The sequence below is a fragment of the Hyperoodon ampullatus genome, assembly GCF_949752795.1.
Source record: "Hyperoodon ampullatus genome assembly, chromosome: 4".
In the NCBI taxonomy this organism is placed as follows: Eukaryota; Metazoa; Chordata; class Mammalia; order Artiodactyla; family Ziphiidae; genus Hyperoodon; species Hyperoodon ampullatus.
In genome coordinates this window covers 34,991,588-35,012,389 of record NC_136917.1, presented here as the reverse complement: position 1 = coordinate 35,012,389, position 20,802 = coordinate 34,991,588, and the positions used below count along the sequence as shown (strand labels likewise).

Genomic DNA, 20,802 nt, shown 5'->3' with positions numbered 1-20,802 from the left:
AATGGACAAATTCCTAGAAGTACACTATACACCAAAACTGAATCATGAAGAAATAGAAAAACTGAATAGACTTACAACTAGTAAGGAGAACAAATCATTAATCAAAAATCTCCCAGCATAGAAAAGACCAGGACCAGATGGTTTGACTGGTAAATTCTAGCAAACATTTAAAGAAGAATTAACACCAATGCTTCTCAAATTCTTCAAAAAAAAATTTAAAAGGAGAGAATACTTCCTAACTTATTCACTGAGGCTAGCATTGCCCAGATTCCAAAGTCAGATAAAGACACCACAAGAAGAGAAAACTACAGACCAATATCTCTGATGAATACTGATTCAAAAATCCTCAAAAAAATTAGCAAACCAGGGACTGGTGGCACAGTGGTTAAGAATCCGCCTGCCAATGCAGGGGACATGGGTTCCATCCCTGGTCTGGGAAGATCCCACATGCTGTGGAACAACTAAGCCCGTGAGCCACAACTACTGAGCCTTCATGCCACAACTACTGAAGCCCATGCACCTAGAGCCCGTGGTCTGCAACAAGAGAAGCCACCGCAATGAGAAGCCTGCACACCTGAAACTAACACAACATTTTAAATCAACTATACTCCAATAAAAATTAATAAAACAAAAATTTGGTAAGGCGTGTTTGTCAAGGTCCCATATGTAACTACAGCCAGGCCCAGGCATGCTCTTCAGGTGTCCTTCACCAGCCCACACTGGTGACTCCTTCTTGAGGGGAACTTGGAAACATTTTCAAGGGATGAATATGACAACTGGGGCTATGTGAGCCCACAACCAAGACAGGGATGCTCTCTCCAGCCTCCAGGTCCAGCCAGGGCTGGTCACAGCCTGGGTGGGGGAACTTAGAAATGTTTTGGGGGACACCTCCAAGTACCAGGCCTGATCTGGGCTGTGGACAGGACCCGGGCATCCTCCCACAGCAGCTGGAGGGCCTCTCTGGCTGGCTGACTGGTTACTACAGAGACTTAGAAAATGTTTCAGGTGGTGGATTCAGCGAACAGGACCCACATGTGACTGTAGTTCTCCTGGTATAGGGACCTGACCTGGGGCCTTCCTCCCCTCAGGAAACATTTTCAGGAGGTACAGGTGGTGACTGTGTCCCGCTGAGGGCAGCTGACCCCAAGAGCAACCTCCTCAGGCCTCCCTTGCAGCCCCCTAAGGATTCAGCCATCTGAGGAAGACAGAAACTTTTTGGAGATTGGGATTGACATATATACTCTAATATGCATAAAATAGATAACTAATGAGAACCTGCTGTATAGCACAGGGGACTCCACTTAATGCTCTGTGGTGACCTAAATGGGAAGGAAGTCCAAAAAAGAGGGGATATATGTATACATATAGCTGACTCACTTCGTTGTACAGCAGAAACTAACACAACATTGTAAAGCAACTATACCCCAATTAAAAAAAAAAAAAAACTTTTTGGAAGGCCCACATGGGAATGAAGCCCCCAGGGCATCTAACTGGAACGTCCTTCACCTGCCAGGGCCAGGGCCACACCCTCACCCCAGGCAGAATTGGAACCGATTCCAGCAGCTACTTCAGATGACCAAGCATCTCCTGGGGACCCTGTCCATGGTACCTACCCCCTGCACCCCACTGGTTGGCCTGGGATGGTCCCTGCCACTGGAGGGAGGCTTGCAAAGGTTCGGGGGCGGGGAAAGTGTCCAAGAACAGGCCCCCAGTGTAACTGCAGTTGGACATTGGGTGCCCTCTCTCGGCCTCCCTGTCCCCTCTTCAGAAGGGAAAATTTTCTGGACGCACATCATGCAACAGTGCACCGCGCGATGCTGGCCCCAAGAGGGGGACCTAGAAAAATTCTCAGGAGGCACTCCAGACAAGCGGGCACGAGGTGGGAATGCAGCCGAGTCTGGGGCGCCCTACCCCGGTCACCTGCAACGCCTCCAGTCAGTCCTCGCTGGTGGAGGGGACTTCCGTGCGCCAGTCACCCTGCCCATGCAGTTCCCAGATGCCCCTCTCCTTTATACAGCAGAGACAACCTCAGAGGAGCCCGTGTTCAGAGGCAGAGAGTGTCGCATCCCAGAAGACGGCACTGCCGGCCTTATGGAACTCGCCCTTGGGCTCAGCAGTCGGATCCCACTTCAGTGGAGCTCTGGGGACTATATTAAAAAAAAAGGCCACCAGGTGGCACCCGACAACCAGCGCGACCTGGACGGACCTGGACCCCTAGACACCACCTCTCCTGGGTCTCACTCAAACAGTGTACCTCGGCTCAGCATCCGGGGTTGGCCTGGTGGGCCCAGGACACCGTCCACGGAACTCCCTGGACAACCGGGGCTGATCTCAGCCTCCAAAGGGGGACTTAGCCATTTTTTAGGAGGCACCCCCAATGACCCGGCCCCACTTGGGACTGTGGCGGGACTGGGGACTGTGACGGGGCTGGGGGCTGGGGCTCAGCCTTCTCCACGAGCCTCCAGGGCCATCTCAGTTCAGCCTCCCCCTCCCAAGAGGGCTTAAAAATATTTGGGGGAAGCACATCTGGTGACCCATCCCCACGTGGGACTTCCCCCAAGCCCTGGACAACCTCGGAGGTGGTCCTTAACCCTACTGGTCACTGCCTCTCTGCAGAGGAGGAGTTGGAAACATTTTCCAGAAGCATATGTGATGAACAGGGCCCACCTGTGACTATGGCTAGGCCCAGAACATCTTCCCTGGGGCCTCCCTGGATGGCTAGGACCAGTTGTCTCCTCCAAAGAGAGATTTAGAAAAATGAAGAGGGGGAGAAGCGCATCCACCAACTGGACCACACAGGTGTCTGCAGGTAGAAGAGGGGAGCCCTCTAAGCCCAGGCCAGTGGCCCTCATCCAGAGGGGGACTTGGAAACTCTTTTGAGAGGCACGACGACAACACATGACCACAGTCATGTCTGGGTACCTGCCCCCTTGGCTGACTTCCTGGCTCCGACTAGCTCCCACCAACAAAGGGGGAACCTCTGAAGATGGGACCCTTAAGCAGGACCATATAGCAGCCTCTAGCCGCCCCCCTCAGCCTCCATGGCTGGCACAGCTGGTCCAGTGTTCTAAAGGGGACTTGTGTTTTTAGGGATTGTCTCCAGTGACCAGGCTTTAAGTGGGTCATTGGGTGCACCTGGGGCACCCTCCCTGGTTGGCCCAGGCACATCCTCAATCCAGGCCCCAGACAGGCCATGGGCATTCCCACCCAGCCTGGGTTGGCCCTAGCCTAGTGAGGAGGACGTAGAGATCTTTTCAGAAGGTGATCTTAAAAGTTGGCACCCAAGCAGGACCACTATGGGCCGGTGTGCCCTGACACAGCCTCTCTGCCAGCCTGGACCTGTGCTCAGGACAGAAGAATGCAATGATCAGGGCACAACGGGATGACAGCCAGGCCACAGTCACACTCACCAGGACACACTGGTCCATCCAGTCCTGTCTATACCACCAGAGGGGACTAGAAATGTTTTTAGTCATGCCACACAAGACCACTGGCATGCTAAGGTCCCCACACAGACTCCCTGACTATCCCAGAGCCTGTCCACACTGGATCAGGACTTAGAAATGTATTAGGGGCATGTTTCTGCCAACAGGCACCCACACTGGATAGTAAGTGGGTTGCCATGCCCTCGGGCCTCCATGTCTGGCCCAGACCAGTCCTCCCCTCCACAAAAGGTCACGTAAACTTTTCAGGAGGGGCTCTCAGTGACCATGACCAAAGAGTGATAGCACCTGAGCCCGTGGCACACACAATGGGCCAGTAGGTCCAGCCCAGGTCATTGCCTCTTTGAATGGGGATGTGGGTGTGTTTTCAGGAGGCACCACCAGGTGCCATGGGTCCGATACCAGGACCTGTGCAGAACCACAGCCTGGCTCAGGCACCCACCCTGAGTCTTTCTGGCTAGGCTGTGCCTGTGCCCACTGCCAAGGACACCTTAGAGAGGTTTACAGGATGCATCGGTGATTGGGCTCCATGCACAACTGAGGGAGGACCCAGGGCAACATCCATGGGTCTCCCTGGATAATGCCCTGGATTTGGATACATTTTCAGAAGGCACATGGATGTCCGGACACGAGATGCCACTCCTGGGGCACACTGCCTGGCCCAGCCTGATCCCTTCCACCAGAGGAATATTTACAAGCAGTTTTGGTGGGCACTTCCTATGACAGGACCCGATGCAGGACAGCAGGCAGCCCTGGGGCACACGCCCCAGACTATCCTAGTCAGCTCTGCTGCCTTCCCCTTCTGGAATGAAATTTTTAAAAGTCTGGGGATGGGAGTTCCCTGGTGGTGCAGTGGTTAGGACTTAGCACTTTCACTGCCGTGGCCCCGGGTTCAGTCCCTGGTCAGGAGAACTAATATCCTGTAAGCCACACAGCATGGGTGATTGGACCCCAGGCAGGATGGCAAATAGACTGGGGTGCCCTCCTTGGGCCTCTCTGGTCTGTCTCTCTAGGGGGAGACATAGAAAACTTTTTTCAAGAGGCACATCTGCCACCTAGACCCCATCTGTGTTCTGCCCGAGGGTTCCAAGTCAGCCCAGGCTCATGCCTGTTCCCCCACCAAGGGGGATGGAGAAATATTTTCTGGAGGCACATCTGAGAATCAGGGGCCTGAGCATCCAAACACTGTTCTCTACACGGCCTACAGGTGGGCTTGACATGCCCTCCCAGCCTCCAGACGCCTTCAAGGGAACCACACAATACTGTATCGACTGGAGGGCAAGTCACTTCCTTTCAACTCTAAACCTCAGGTTTCATCCCAAGGTCTCCTTTCTCTGTAACAGACTCCAGAACACACCAGAACCAGGGTATGCCAGGCTCTCTACCTGTCTCCTGGGAGGCCAGAAGCTCCAGCACACCTGTCCAAGGCCCCACTTTGGGACCTGCCTCTAACTCTTCCTCCACCCCAAGACCTCCCAGATTCCCCACCTTCAGGGCCCCAAGGTAGAGTCTGGGAGGCCCTGGGGTATGTCTGGCTTTCAGGGCCCAGGACAAGCCAGCACAAGCCTGCCCTTAGTGGTTTCTCAAAACAGCTGTGTCAGGGACTTCCCTGGCAGTCCAGTGGTTAGGACTCGGCGCTTTCACTACCGTGGCCCGGGTTCAATCCCTGGTCTGGGAACTAAGATCTCACAAGTCGCAGGGCATGGCAAAAAACAAAACAAAACAAAAAACAGCTGTGTCACAGCCCTAGTGGACGGAGGAGTGAAGCAAGAGTGGAGGACAGAGTGGTAGGTGAGGTGGGGTGTGAACCGTGTAGACTCTGGTGAGAGGATTCAAACCAGCAAGTGGTCTTCCTGCAAGGCCTCGGGTCAAGGGTCAGCTACGGTTTGCTGACCTTTCTGGGTCATAAATTCCACTGCCTTCAAAATACAAAAAAAAAAACCCACACTCAGTTACACCTTGACCTGAGTCTTTTCTTGGTAATGGCATTTTAATGGCTTTCCTTGGTGGTAGCAGCAGCAGCAAGAGAAGGGGGAGAGTTTGCCCCACCCCTGGAGGAGTGGGCTCAGGCTCTGGGGGAATCTTGCCTCCACCAGGTCTAGCCGTCCTCTTCCCACTGGACTGAGGCCAAGAAGGTGCGGATTTCCATGGGCTGTAGCGTAATGGTGGTGGAGAGCAGCCGGGAAGGAGAAGGATGGGGGGTGGGGCCTGGGAAGGTGGAGGGGAGAAGGAGTGAGGGACGTAGACTTCCTTTGCCTTAACACCCCTATGCCACCCCACACCACACCTGTGCTCCCTTCTGAACACAGACATACCACCTTAAATCCGTCCCCAGGGCCTCACTCGCAGACCCTTCAACTGCTTCCCAGGGCCTAGATACCACCCCCAGATCCCCAAATCCCTCCCCAGTGCCTGGTCACCATCCTCACACCTACAAGTCCCACCCCAAGGACCGTCAAGCCAACGTCTGCCTCTAGAACTAGACACCGACGGAGATTCTCAAATCTTGTTCTTGGGACTGCACTCCATTCTCAAACCCTCAAGAACTACCACTAGTTTGCTGGACCCACCTCAGTCCCTTAAACCCCTAACCTAGATCCGAACACCGATCGACTCAGGCCCTCGAGCTCTATACCTGGACCTGGTCAACATTCCCACACCTCCCACCCGGCCCCCAGCTCCGGGCAGGCCCCCACCCGTGTTTGGTGTCCACTGGAGCCTGGAGGCTTGGGCCCGGAGCTGGCTGGCCGCCAGCGTGGTCTCCCGTAGGTCGGTGATGGTGAAGGCGGAGAACAGGTCCTGCGGGCAGTGGATGGGCCGGGCTGCGTTGGGACAAAGCTGGGGTTTCCCCTCCCGCCTCTCTCCTGTCTTCTTCCCACCTCTGCCCTCCTCACCGTCAAGTCCAAGGTCACCGGAGAGCTCAGGTTGCGGCCCGAGTCCTCCCCTACGGCGAACTGGTGCTCTAAGCGCAGCAGCAGCGTCTCCGGTCCCCAGCGGGCCAATGTTAGTAGATGCACGGAAGGCGGCAGCTCTCGGCGCAGCCCCGAAAACTGCGGGAAAGAGTGGCGCCGGGCTGAGCCAGGAGAGGTGGAACTGAGCGGCGGTCAGGAGGCGGAGACCCGGCGTGGAGGGGCGGGCCTTGGCCGCGGTGAGGGGCGGGGCTTACCGGGGAGGGGAGGGGCTCACTCAGGACAGAGCCAATGAGGGAACGGGGCGGTGCCAGGTTGGGGGCAGAAAGGATTTGGTCTGAGACTGAGTTAGGGCGGGGAGGAAGAGTGGAGAGACCCGGCTGGAGGGGGTTAGTAGACGAGAGGGCCGGGCCGAGGCTGCCGGGGTGACGGGGCTGAGCTAAGGGGACTGGACTAGCATACGTCCTCCCCAGGACAGGTAGGGGCAGGCGAGGTGGGTCCCAGTTAAGCCTAGGTAAATCCGCCCTCAACCCCGCCCCACCCCCGCAGGCTTCCTTCGGGTCCTCTTTCTGCCGGCCCCACCGCCCCTCACCTGCGTGCGAGGGGCGACCTCGAGGCGGTAGGGGTTGCCGCCACCTCGGGCCAGCACCACCTGCGGGGCCAGGACCTCCTTCTCCGCCTGCAACCGGTGCCCGGCGGCCGCGGTCCGGGCCTTGTCCAGCAGCACGAGGTGGCGCCCTCGCACCCAAAGCCCCGACCCCTCCTCCAGCAACGGCTCCCCTACTCCGCGTGCATCGTCTCTCAGCAGCCTTCTGTGCACCTGCGGGGAGAGTGGCCAGGAGAGGGCGAGGGTCCTTCTAGCCAATTTCTGGGCCAGAAATTGGGTAAAAGCAAGTGGGAATTTCAAGAAAAACTGAAGATTGGGATGGAACGGATGAGGACGAAGGTCTGGTAGGGGGTCCCCAGTAGAACTGGGGATCCGACCTAACAAGGGACTAGGACAGAGGGAGGTAAGGATCTAATGGGGGCGTGGATAGGGCAAATCAGGGCCTGGAGGGGAGGCTTGGGTAAGGATTGGATAAAAGCACGGAGTAAATGTCTCACATGGGAATGGAGGGCTCCGCTTAGCGGTGACCACAAACGGAGGGGTGCACCTAGCAACAGAAACTGGCTTCAAGGTCCTGCAGGGGGCCAGGGAGGGAACTGGTGGGAGGACCCTGACTTAGATGGGGCTCGGACCACTCACCATGAGCTCTAAGGAGCCGTCACTCAGGCTACTGCCCCCCTGGGAGCGGTCAGTCAACACAGTCAGCTGCACGTTCCCATCCTGGGGGGCAAGGGGTGAGTGAGGGGCTGCACTGCCGGCCAGCCCTGGCCCCCAGGCAGGCCCCACAAGGATGGTGGAGACTGCTGAGGACAGTTGGGAGATGTTAAGAATAAGAGGTAACCCCTGCTCTGTAAAGGGGTGTCAGGAAGATGTGGGGAGCAGGATGGGGGATGGGTACCGTGATGTAAATGCGACTGTTAACTGGATAGTAGTTTCCCGCCACTGGCTCAGTCTGGTTCAGCTTCCAGGTGAGTCGATAATCCCGCCTGGGGTGGGGTGGGATTTGATCAGGCCCGGGGTCTGGCTCCCCTTCCCCGCTCACCCACTCCTCACTCCCCCTTCACCCTCTCCCTCCCACACTCATTAGGATCAGCAGGTGCCCCCACTGGCCCTGGGCCCCGAAAGACCACAGACCACCCCTCAGTGCCCCCAGTCACCCCACCTCCTCTCCAGGATCTCCCGGCCATTGCTGTCAGTGTAGAAGAGTCCGTCTGTCTCCAGCACAGTGTCAAAGCGACTGATGACCTCCTTCCCCCAGCCATCACTATACCCAATGGGACGGCAAGGTGGTGAGCCTCACTTTAACTCCACTCTGCCCTTCACTCAGCCCCCACTCCCAGCCTCCACCACTCACCCCACAGGTATTGGCCCCACCGTCCACTCCAGCTCCAGGTGCCGCTGTCCCGGGTACAGACGAACCACCTGGGAGCACCAGGCTGAGAAGTTCTGGTGCACTTCCTGCACCAAGGCTGTCTGCAGGCACATGGGGGTGAAGGGCAGGTGTAAGCATGCAGCTGAGCAGAGGTAAGCCCTGCAAATGTCCGCCCCTGCTGTGAAGCTCATAAAGGCCTACATCAGGGTCGACCCCACTAATAGCTTGGGAGCCCCACCCACCTCCCCCACCTGCCTAGGTGTGATGCCCACACTTTGTACATCAGTCATAGCCATGTAATTTTTTGAGTTTGGCATACATGCTTGCTGCCCACCATTACCCTATCTCCCCTCCTTAGAACAGGATTCGAGCTTAGCACATGGCTACTGGGAATAGACTGTACTGTTTCACCTTTCCTGAGGTTCTGAGTAGCTGTGTGACCATGTTTGGCCCAGTCAAAGTGGTGTGAACAGTGTTCCTTGCCCCTTTCCCTCTTCCACTGGCTCAAATGCAAATGTGATGGCTGGAGCTTGAGCAGCCATCTTGGGCCATGAGGTGGAAGCTGAATGCTAAGGAGGGTAGAGCAATAAGATAGAAGACTAGGGCTTCCCTGGTGGCGCAGTGGTTAAGAATCTGCCTGCCAATTCAGGGGACATGGGTTCGAGCCCTGGTCCAGGAAGATCCCACATGCCACAGAGCAACTAAGCCCGTGTGCCGCAACTACTGAGCCTGTGTTCTAGAGCCCACAAGCCACAACTACTGAGCCCGAGTGCCACAACTGCTGAAGCCTGCGCACCTAGAGTCCATGCTCCACAACAAGAGAAGCCGCCACAGTGAGAAGCCTGCACACCGTAATGAAGAGTAGCCCCCCCTCTCCGCAACTAGAGAAAAAACCCACACGCAGCAATGAAGACCCAACACAGCCAAAAATTTTAAAAAATTAAAAAATTAAAAAAGATAGAAGACTAGATGACTACTGAACCATCCCACCTGCCCGGACTTTCCGTTAGATGGAAAGAAACTTCCATCTTGTTTTAGGCATGGTTAATTTGGGTAACTCTGTTACAGGAAGCAAAACTATATCCTAATACAGTGACCCAGGTATGCAGGTGTTCACCTCAAGGAGAATCATGTCAAATGTGAGGCTTTCCGTTACCTGCCCCATTCCCACCCTAAGAGGAAACGTCAACGAGAGGCCCCAGGAAACCCCACAAGCCTGAGCCCCTGTTCCCAGCCAGATACACCCTCAAATATCCACCCTAAGTTAGAATCACTGAAGCCCTATCCAAGTGTGAATCTTTAAATGTCCACCCCAGATAAAATCCCCTCCTACCACAGATCCTTGGTGAAATCTGCAAGCAGTTACACCTGGCTCTCCCTATCTGTTGGCCAAATGGGAACACCCCACCCCCAATTTCAAAATCTAAGTATAATCTTGACATTCACAACAGATGTGAATGCCTTTCTACGTGCTTCCATGGCGTGACTGTCACACAACCAGCCATGAATATCAACCCTGTGGGAGGATCCTCAAGTATTCCCCTCGGGTGTTAGCCTTCTTATTTGTTGGAGATGTAAATCCTCCCCCCACTGTACACATGGCACACCACCCTCCACACACACACCCCCCACATGCCCCATCCCCAAGTGCCCACTCATCAGTCTTAACCCCTTACCTTCACAAGGTGGGTTTGAGCCCAGTGGCTCACAAGCAGTGGTTCCTGTCGGTTGGGTCTGAAGATGTAGGCACCTGAGACCTGGGAGCTTAGACTGTTGCCTGTACTGGCGTTGTACCTGGGGCCAGGGCAGGTGAGAGTCAGGCAAGGGACCCCAGCTCTGCTCACACCTGTTCCCTGACCTGGTGGTCCTCGCTCACCAGTAGAAGGCTTGGCGAACAGGCAGCCGGAGGTTCTGGTCCAGGTTCTCCAACTCCATCAAGAGCCCTGAGTCCGGGTCAAACCTAGCCCGGATGTACTGGGGAGAAAAGGGTGGACAGACATTAATGACCACCGCTTCAGCCAACGGCAGCTTCATCCTTCCTGGGGCTCAGGAGAAAACCCTGGAGTCACCCACCCTTCCCTCCTCTCTCTCACTCCTCACCTCTGACTCTTTTAGCAAATCTCCACTTTCTACCTTACCCTCAATCTGACCACTTCTCACCACCTCAATGGCATTGCTGGACTGCAGCCAACCCCTTCCTGATCTCCCACCTTCCATGCTCGCTACCCAGTCTTTTCCCCCCATAACCGCCAAAAGGTGCCTGTTAACACCAGAAGTGAGATCACAGCCCATCAGCTCGGGACCCAGGCTGCTTATGCAACTGACAGAGGAACCACAGTGCCAGGACCCACAAGATTTTTAGGGCCCATGGAAAGGTATAAATCTCAATTTCTTTTAGGTTCAGAAGAAAACCTGAATGAAATAATAATGAATATATTATATTGAAGTCTGCATGGTTAATATTCATGTTAATATCCATACTATCATGAAATATAGTTTTTAACATATTTTTATGGAAGGAGGGACCCACAAAGGCCAAAGTGCTAGGACCCACAAGAGTCTTAATGCAACCCTGTTTCTCCCGTGGTTCCTTCACAGTAAAAGCCAGAGTCCTCCCCTCAGCCTTCCCTTAAGGCTCACATGATCTGACCTATCACCTCCACCCCAACACCCTGTTTCAGCCACACTGAGTGTTCTTTGAACACCCAACACCCGCCTACTTGAGGGCTTTTGTGTCTGCTGCTCCCTACCTGACTGGATCCCTCTTCCCCCAAATGGCCACACGGCTCCCTCCCCCAAGTCTCTGACATGCCTCACTTAATTTGCAAAACCCTACCTCCATCAGCTCTGACATTTCTGTCAAGTGTCACCCATGATTACATTGGGTCCTCATAACAGCCCCAGGAGAGGACACTGAGGCTCAAAGGAAGACGGTCACTCACTTGAGGACACACAATGGGGCGCTGATGATGCTAGACCATGAACCTAAGACCCACTGACCGAGGGTCCATGTGGCTTACTGCCACATCTCAAATTTGTCACCCAGGAATGAAAGGGGATATGAATAGGGTCTCACCTCATTCTGGATGACCAAGACACGAGACCAGGGCTTCTGGGATCTGGGATGGTGGATGTGGGCCTGGGGGCTTTGACCAGGCACCTGGGTTACTGAGTAGATGCTGAAGCCCAAAGCAGGCACTGAGGCTGAGAAAAGCAGCTCCTGACTGTCTGAGCTGGGAATCATCACCACCTTGGGTAAGGGACGAAGGAAACCAAGTCAGGAAGCTGTGAGTACACATATAAAGCCACACCACACATACGGGGTGGGGGTGGGGGGTCAAACTTGAGGAGGGGAAAGAGCTCCAGGATAGGGAGAAGAAATTTAGGAGTTGCCCAGAGGGGATGCGAGTGTAAGAAATGCTGAGTTAAAGATTGCAAAGAGGGAATTCCCTGGCAGTCTAGTGGTTAGGACTCAGCGCTTCCACTGCAGGGGGCACATGGGTTCGATCTCTGATTGGGGAACGAAGATCCTGCAAGCTGCATGACCAAAAAAAAAAGATTGCAAAGATTCATAAGGTGGGAAAAATCCACTAGGAGGGTGGAGCTACTGTGGGAGGTGGGAGAAGTGAGGGAGTAAATTCAGGAAGAGATCCTCGACACAGGGGAGGGAGAGAAAGACAGATTCTTGGCGGAGGAAGAGGTTAGTGGGAAGAGGCCTTCCAGGATGAGGGGAATATTCATAAACAGGAAATTTTTTCATGGGGAGATATTTAAAAGGGTAAGAGGTCTTCCCTGGTGGCGCAGTGGTTAAGAATCCGCCTGCCAGTGCAGGGGACACGGGTTCAAGCCCTGGTCCGGGAAGATCCCACATGCCGCGGAGCAACTAAACCCGTGCACCACAACTACTGAGCCCGCGTGCAGCAACTACTGAAGCCCATGCGCCTAGAGCCTGTGCTCCGCAACAAGAGAAACCACCGCAATGAGAAGCCCCCGCACCACAACAAAGAATAGCCCCCGCTCGCCGCAACTGGAGAAAGCCCATGTGCAGCAAAAAAGACCCAACGCAGCCAAAAATAAATAAATAAAATACATTTTAAAAAGGGGGGGGGGGAGAAGATACTCACGAGAGGGGGTAATGTTCCCAAGGGGGTGTGATATTAAGGGGTTGAGGGGGAAGATATTCAGAGGAAGAGACAGTAATGGGCAGAAGGTATTCATGGAGGGGGAGGTATCCAAAAGAGGGAGATGTCCATGGAAGGAGAGATCCATGGAGGGAAATAAACCTGGGGGAAGTGTCCATGGGGCGAAGGGAGAAATGCCCATGGCGGGAGGTTTCCAAGGGGTTAGGTATTCATGGGTTGTGGTATTCAGGGAAAAAGATTTGTCGAGTGGTCTTACATCGCTGGGCACAACTGTGCCACTGGGGTCCCTCACGAGGAAAACATGTTTGCTGACAGGCAGCCGCACCATCCAATCCACTTTCCGCCCCAAGGGGTTATAAATGGTCACCTGGAACTGGGGTGGGAGGGTCAGAGCAGGCATGGGTCACAATACGCCTTCTGCAAACCCACCCACCATGTGCAGCAACTTCCCTGGGTGATGTCCCTGGGTGATTCAAACCCCCAAGTGGTGCACTGGTCTCCATCCTGCCGCAGCTTCACTGAGCCCACAGTGACCTCGCCCCAGAGTGATCAGCAACCCGCTGAGGCCTCCAGAGCCATCAGCCCAACCACGCCGCCGCCCCGCGGTTTCACTGGCTCTCATCCCACCCACCACCCACGGAATCGGTCCCCCGGCCCCGCCCCTCCCCGTCGAGGCCGGCTCACGCTCTCCGAGGTCTGGGTGAGCGGACAAACGCTGATGTTGAGCTTGCGACAGAACATGAAGTCCTCCTTGGAGCCACTGAGACTCGCCAGCGCATTGCTCAGGAGAACCTGGGGAGGCTCGTAAAGTGAAAGGTATGCTCTGGCCCCCATGCGCGTCTCCTCCTCGCCGCCCCGCCCCCAGCCTCGCCCCTGCCTTGCCCCTGCCTTCTCCGCCCCTCCCATCCCAGGACCCGCCCCTCCTTCCACGAGCCCCGCCCCACGAACCCTTCCAGACACCACTCCGCTGTTTTCGACCACGCCCCGTAATGGCCCCGCCCCTTCTGCTCCAGGGCCTGCCCCTTCCTGTCTCCGCCTCTCCCAGGCTCCGCCCTCGCACCTCGCAGGGCCCCCAGCCTTCTGAAAGTTGGCGAGCGTAGTCGTTGGCCACGTGCTGGCGGGAGGTGCCGCTGACCGCATCGTGGTGCTGGAGCACGGCCATCGCCTCATCTGCAGGCAGACGGTGAGCCAGGTGGGGTCTCCGCAGGGCTCTAGGCCCCCGACCCCAAGGAGACGTGAAAAGTCATGTGCTGGCAGGCTGGGTTCTTAGGGGCTTTAAGAATGGACTCGAGGGGGCAGTGGAGGTCTGGAGTCCAGCTTCAGCCTCGCCCCCCGTCCCCTCACCCACTGGACACCTACTGAGGGGTGCACTGTCTCCGGAACCATAGGGTCCCACGTTGGCTGCCGGACCCGCCAGCGCCTCCAGCTGGTTGCACACCTGTAGAGCAAGGGGTATGTTGGGGCACCAGGCCTGTCAGGACCCCTGAGCCACCCCCTTGAGCCTGGCACCCACCTACCTGCAGGAAGTTGTAGCTGAGGCGCTCATAGCGTTTGAGGGCAGGCCGGCTGGAAAAGTAACCGGTCCAGAACATGTGGGGGCCGTCGGCGTAGGGGAAGAAGTCATCCTCTTTCAGCGACCTGCAACGGCAGCGGCATTGAGGGCAGGGTCATGACCCACAGGGCATGCCACCCATCCCCAGGCTCCCCAGTCCCCCCAAATACCAGGTGAGGTTGGCCTTGTTCAGCTGCCAGAGATAACAGGCTGGAGTGGAGTAGAGAACATTGACGCGGCTCCCATTGGCCTGTTGCTGCGGGGAGGTGTCAGTGTGTGAGCCCTCAGGAGCCCGGGGAGGGGGGAGCCCACAAGTGTGCACATACCTACTCACACACACACGTGCACACATTCATGCATCCAGTCGGTTCAGATTCTCTTAATACACAGTTTGAGTGCAAACCAATGGCCAAGTGTGAAAATGAATGTTGGCCAAAGCTAAATATTACCAGCCTGGAAAGAATTTCAGGGATGCAAGAATAAACCTGAGATTTTACTAAACTTTAAATAATTCGAATTTTATTATTTAAAACTTTCATGGAAAAACTAAATATGACATCATAGGACAGGAATAATAATTCCTCAGCACTGTAAGGTTATTGCCAGATGACACAACTGTTACAATGAATGGAGGCTCACTTTCAACTGAGGGAGGTGGAGGAACAAGAAGGTGACCTCCGTGAGTTAAAGGATGTTTGTTCTGCTCGAGTTGTGTCCCCAGTGCCTCGTACACAGTAGGTGCTCAATAAACACTTGAATGACCTAGAGAATATTATACTTAGTGAAGTCAGAGAAAGACAGATACTATATGATATCATTTATATGTGGAATCTAAAAAATAATACAAATGAATCTATATACAAAACAGAAACAGACTCACGGACATAGAAAACAAACTTATGGTTACCTAAGGGGAAAGGGAGGGGGGAGGGATAAATTAGGAGTATAGGATTGACAGATATAATCTACTATACACAAAGTAGATAAGCAACAAGGATTTACTGTATAACACAGGGAATTATATTCGACATCTTATAATAACCTATAATAGAAAATAACCTGAAAAAATATATATAACTGAATCACTTTGCTGTACACCTGAAACTAATACAATATTTGTAATACAATACAATATTGTAAATCAACTATACTTTAATTTAAAAAATAAACAAAACAAACTTGAGTGAATGAAGAGAAATGCATAGGACTACATGCCTTTATGTGCAAACACACATCTACACCCCTGAACACACACTCATGTACAGATTTACATACACACACACTGTGTTCACTGAGCAAACAATCACTTGATTCTGCAGCATGCTCAGGATTGTGGACACAATTTACAACCAGAGACTAGCCCTGCTCTCACAGTATTCACAGCCAAGTGCAGAGGAAAGAAACTGAACAGACAGTCAGTTGGTTACATTCAGCCTAGATGTATCATCACAGGTATTTGTGGGGACTCCTGTGAGCACAGAGGAAAAAGCAAGAGCTCGGCTGGGGCCTGGTGAAGGCTTCCTGGAGAAGAAGACGTTGCAACTGGTGTCTTAAGCAGCAGAAGATTTTCAGCCCCAAATAATAATAATAAACAACCATAATACTTATTATTTACCTGGCACTGGTCTACCGGTCTATGCAAATAAACTCATTAAACTTTCATCAATAGCCCTGTCAGCTGGGAACCACCATTATGCCCATTTCCTAGATAAGAAAATTGAGGCACTGACTGCTTAAGAACATTCCTCAAGGTCACAGAGCCAGTAAGTGGCAAAACCCGGATTTGAACCAAGGAACTCCATTTCCAGTAAGATGGAGTGTGTGAAGGAGCAGGCAGGAGAAAAACCAAAAGAGTGTGATCTTCTGGCAGCCCAGGAACAGGGTATTTGCAGGAGGAAGTAGTCAAGGTGTTGAAGCCTCCTCAGGGACCAGGGGCTTGGGGAGGAGTGGGAAATGTCTTCTGGAAGGCCCTTGGTGACGTTACGGAGAGCTGTTTTTGGTGAAACTGGTGCAGGGAGCGCGTGGAAGGTGAGGACATTAAAGACTGTGCCAGGGCTTCCCTGGTGGCACAGTGGTTAAGAATCTGCCTGCCAATGCAGGGGACACAGGTTCGATCCCTGGTCCGGGAAGATCCCACATGCCACGGAGTAGCTAAGCCCGTGCGCCACAACTACTGAGCCTGAGCTCTAGAGCCTGCAAGCCACAATTACTGAGCCCATGTGCCACAACTACTGAAGCCTGCGCACCTAGAGCCCGTGCTCCGCAACAAGAGAAGCCACGACAATGAGAAGCCCGCGCACCACAACAAGGAGTAGCCCCCTCTCGCCACAACTAGAGAAAGCCCGCGCACAGCAACGAAGACCCAACATAGCCAAAAATAAATAAATAAATAATTTTTTTAAAAAAATAAAAATAAAAAAGACTGTGCCAGTAGACAACTCTTGGGATGAAATGATGGGGGAGGGGAGACGAGGTTCTGTGCTGATGGGAGAGTGAATGCCTGCCCACACAGTCACAGACCATTTACAGAGGCCACATCAATACATCCACGGTAGACAGAATAATGGCCACCGAAAGATGTCCATGTCCTAATCCCCAGAACCTGTGACTGTGTTAGGTTACATGGCAAAAGGAAATTAAGACTGCAGAATTAAGGCTGTTAATCAGCTGACCTTAAACTAGAGAGATTATCCTGGATTATCTAGTGGGCCCAATGTAATCACAAGGGTCTCTAAAAGTTGAAGAGGGAGGAGAAAGAAGTGAGAGTGAGAAAAAGAGATGTAGCACCAGAGGCAGGGTCAGAGAGCTGCTATGTTGCTGGCTTTGAAGATGGAGGAGGGGGCCATGAGCCAAGGAATGTGGGCAGCCTCTAGAAGCTGGACAAGGCAAGGAGACTTTTCCCTAGAGCTTTCAGAAGGAACGCAGCTCTGCTGACATCTTGATTTTAGCCCAGTGAGACCCATGTCAGACTTGTGACCTACAGAACTGTAAGATAACATGGTTTCTGTTGTTTTAAGCCACTGAGTTTGTGGTAATTTGTTAAAGCAGCCATATAAAACTAAGATAGCACCCATAGATAATGTAGGTGACCCAAGGCCCAGGGATACAAGCACAGGTGCCCACGGGGTAGGCACACTCACCTGGGCATTGACCAGCTGGATGAGCTTGTCAAGGTTCTTGAACCACATGTTGGCATTCTCATATTGGAAGTCTGAGCCCATGGTCATCACAGTGTGGTTTGTGCGGTAGTGCTGGCCCTGTAGGTGGGATGAGGGGTGTCCTCAGGCCAGGGTGTCCTGGGCCACCCCTGTGGACAGCTGTGTCTCGATATATATGTGGTCAAGAATGTGGGTGCACAGAGGCATGGGGGGCAGGGGTGGAAGTGTGTCACGTGGGAGCAGAGGGACATACAGAAAAATAGCCACAAGCTGTTGAGTAATTCTCTTGGGCTCACCACCCAGACATGGGTACTGAGGCACTGTGCCATGCTGTCTCACGATCATGGTGGAGGTGTGCAGTGGTGAAGGGGTCTGCATTTCTAGTCAGGAATACACACAAATCCAGGAGGAGGGCATAGTGATGGTGAACGGAATACTACCTTCCTCTGAGGATGGTGAGGAGGTGCTAGGGATTGCCTGGGCCGGTGGAAGGGTCCCGTGCATGTACACCAGAGGCACAGGTTCTGGGTGCCAGGTTACCTGGGCAGTGGCCAACTGCAGGAAGTAATGGACCAGGTCCTTGGCGTTGTACTCAGGGCTGAGTGGGTCCTCCACAAAGGGCCTGTCGGCACACAGCGTGTCCCAGCACAGACCATCCGGTGGGTTGTAAATGTTGGGGAGCACACCTGTGGGCCGCACCAGGCTCAGGGGTGGCCCCACCCCCTAGACCTGCCAGGCCCCACAGGGGACGGACTTCAGAATTTGCGGGGCCCAGTGCAAAGTGCAAATGCTGGGCCCTTGTTCCTAAATTATTAAGAATTTCAAGACAATGACAGCTGGCTATAGAACCAAGCCCAGGGCCCTTCTGAGCGTGGGGGCGGCCCTCTCCCCACCCCACCCCCTTACTGGTGAAGAGGTCCGCGGCGGGGGGCTTCAGGCTGGCGCTGGCCCGCCACACCTGCTCCATTTCCATCTTCTCCTTCCGCGCGCTCTTGTCTTGATAATCCAGGCGTCCGAAGAAGAAGCCATCAAAACCCATCTGGAGGTGGCGCAGGATGAGGAGCGGGATGGGAGAGCCAGAGAGGGCAGGATAAATAAGGGCCTATAGCCCTCTCCTCACCAGCCGCCACCCCTTCAGAGCGCGGATAGAAAAACCAGGTCTAAAACCAGGGAGGCCCTCCAGTTCATTTTGAACTTGGGGAGGGTCGGAAGTCCTGCGGGAGCGCCGGGAGGGAGCTGGTCCAACGCTAGAACCCACCTCCACCTTCCGCAGCCTAAGCACGAGAAGGAGGCGGGGTCATGGCACAGGTAATGAAACCGGCTGCAAAACGGCAGGCCATCGCCTGCCACCCCACTGGGGGAGGAGCCAGGATCAGAGCAGACGGGGTGGGGTCGGGGAGTGGGGGAGGAGCCAGCTGGACAGGAGGGTGCGGGGGGTGGGGGGGTGAGCCTAGGCTGGGGCAGAGCAGGGTCAAGGCCAGAGAAGAAAAGGAATGGGATTCACAGGTCACCCAAGAGGCAGGGTCTCAAGGGGCCAGAGGGCCAGGGGCAGGGCCTGGTCCGAGTGAACTTTCAGGGAAGGGAGGGGCTTGAGTGACCGGGGGAGGAGTCAGAGGGAATGAAGGGGCTGGCCCAAGAGGCCAGGAAAAGACCTGCGCGAACAGCGAGGCCTGCTCCCTAGAGTGGCCGAAGGGGTCGATGTGCCAGGCCACACGGGGGCGCCCGTCGCTGCCAAACGTGTCCTCCAGGAAGCGCAGCCCGAGTGTCATCTGGTCGATGATGGCTCCGTAGTGGGTGGCCGCCTCATCGTTCATCACCCAGCCACCATTGGCAAACTCTAGGCGTCCTGTGCCGGGAGGGGCAAAGTCCAAGTCAGCTGGCAGGGACAGGAGTGGGGCCGGGGTTGGTGATGCCAGGGACGAGAAGACCTGCCTGCATGCCCAGGCCTGAGAGGCGAAGAGGGGTCACCCCCAGGCCAGTGTAGAGAGATACTGAACAGAAGGCCTCCTGGCATGGCAGGCTTTCCAGAGGACTCACTGGAGGTGGGGCCTTACAGGACGCACAGGAGTTCTCCAAATACAGAGAAATTCCAGGCAGGTGCAGCCACATACAGGCAGCACTTGGTATGATAAAAATCTCAGAAGCCAGAGTAGTAGAAACAGAAGCTGGGCTGGGTTTCCTCTTTTCACTTCCTTAGGGCAGGCTCACCCTGGCGCACCAGGTCCCGCACGATTTCCTGTGTTGTATTTGTCTGCTGTCGCCACCAACGGGAGAAGAAAGCAATTTCCACATAGATGAAGCGGCGGGTGGGCTCCGCCAGCAGGGAAGAGATGACCGAGTCTAGGATGTACTGCACGCCCGCGTGCTGGACATCATTCTGGACTGTGGGAATAGGGGTCAGGCAGTCAGGGACCAGCAAGCCAAGGGGCATATTCCTAGACACAGGAGCCCAAGCTGGGCATTGCCCCCACCCTAATGTCCAGGGCTGAAAAAGAATTCGAGGGGCTCCGAGGGGCCATGGGAGTCCTAGGGGTCAGTCCCCACCCTCTACTCACTGCCGTAGAAGTACTGGTCCACTGTCTTGAGCCAGCCCACGTCATCATGTGTGTGGGCCACCAGGTGCACATTCAGCATGTCCGGCTCCACCTTGGGGCATGTCTGCACAGGGACCCCAAACACAAACACACATACCCTGTCAGTAACCCCAAGGTTAGGAGGCAGGTTGCAGTGGGGCGTTGGAGAGGACATAAGGTGAGCCTTGATTTAGAGGCAAGTGACTCAGGTGGGGCCAGGCCCTCCCAGGGAGGACACACATAGTTGTGTCACAGATGCAACTCCCACCTGACACAACTTCTCAGAGAACCTCTCATTCACACCCTGGGGAAATAATAGTAGTAGCTAATGTTTATTAAACATTTGCAAATACCAAGCAGTCAGCCTGCGGGGTGGGGGCGGTATTAGCTCCAGTTTTCAGATGAGAACACTGAGGATCAGAGAGGTGAAGTGACTTGGCCAAGATCACGCAGCCAGGAAGTGGAGGAGCCAAGCTAGAACTTCAGGCAGCTGACTCCCAGCTCTCCACCAGTCCTCGCCACACATACAGCCGCTCACGTCCAGCCACACAGGTAAATGCATGCAAAGTCCAAAAGCAAGGGAAGCAGACCCAGACAGCCCCATTCTCACACACGCACAGCCAGACTTCTCAATGACACAAAGCATGCACGCAGACCACACTGTCATATTAGCAACCATTCACTAGGCGCCCACAAAACAGACCCACCCACACCTCCGGACCCTACTGGAGGCTTCACTCTGGCTCTTGTACATTTCCGCTCGCTGGCCGCGCTCACCTGGTATCCCGCGGCCCAAGCGCTGGGAGCCGCCAGCAACAACAAAAAGAGAAAGGAGAGAGGCGGGAGCGGTGGCCACAGCGCCCAGGAGCTCGTCCGGGACCCCCCCGCGCCCCGGCCGCCGCCAGCGCGGACCCCCGAAGACCGCGCGTCAGCGTCCATGGCTCTTACGCCGCCGCCGCCGCCGCCGCCGCCGCCGCCGCCGCCGCCGCCGCCGCCGCCGCCGCCGCCTCCCGGGGGTTCCCGGGCCTGGCTGGGGCCGGGTAAAC

General features: G+C 54.8%; 1 protein-coding gene across 1 annotated transcript; it reads right to left on the bottom strand.

Moving 5' to 3' along the window:
• Positions 1-5,414: 5,414 nt before the first annotated feature.
• On the bottom strand, positions 5,415-20,695 carry MAN2B1 (mannosidase alpha class 2B member 1; the record flags this gene model as incomplete). The annotated part of the gene is made up of 24 exons (XM_079703776.1): positions 5,415-5,651; positions 6,140-6,242; positions 6,338-6,493; positions 6,945-7,172; positions 7,599-7,679; positions 7,858-7,945; positions 8,122-8,223; positions 8,314-8,432; positions 10,008-10,125; positions 10,208-10,305; positions 11,408-11,581; positions 12,730-12,846; positions 13,158-13,265; positions 13,534-13,643; positions 13,833-13,911; positions 13,991-14,111; positions 14,196-14,281; positions 17,169-17,282; positions 17,724-17,869; positions 18,090-18,222; positions 18,836-19,029; positions 19,392-19,565; positions 19,739-19,841; positions 20,534-20,695. The coding sequence occupies 24 exons, from the start codon at positions 20,693-20,695 to the stop codon at positions 5,542-5,544; spliced, it is 3,024 nt and encodes a 1,007-aa protein (XP_079559902.1). The 3' UTR covers positions 5,415-5,541.
• Positions 20,696-20,802: the final 107 nt, after the last annotated feature.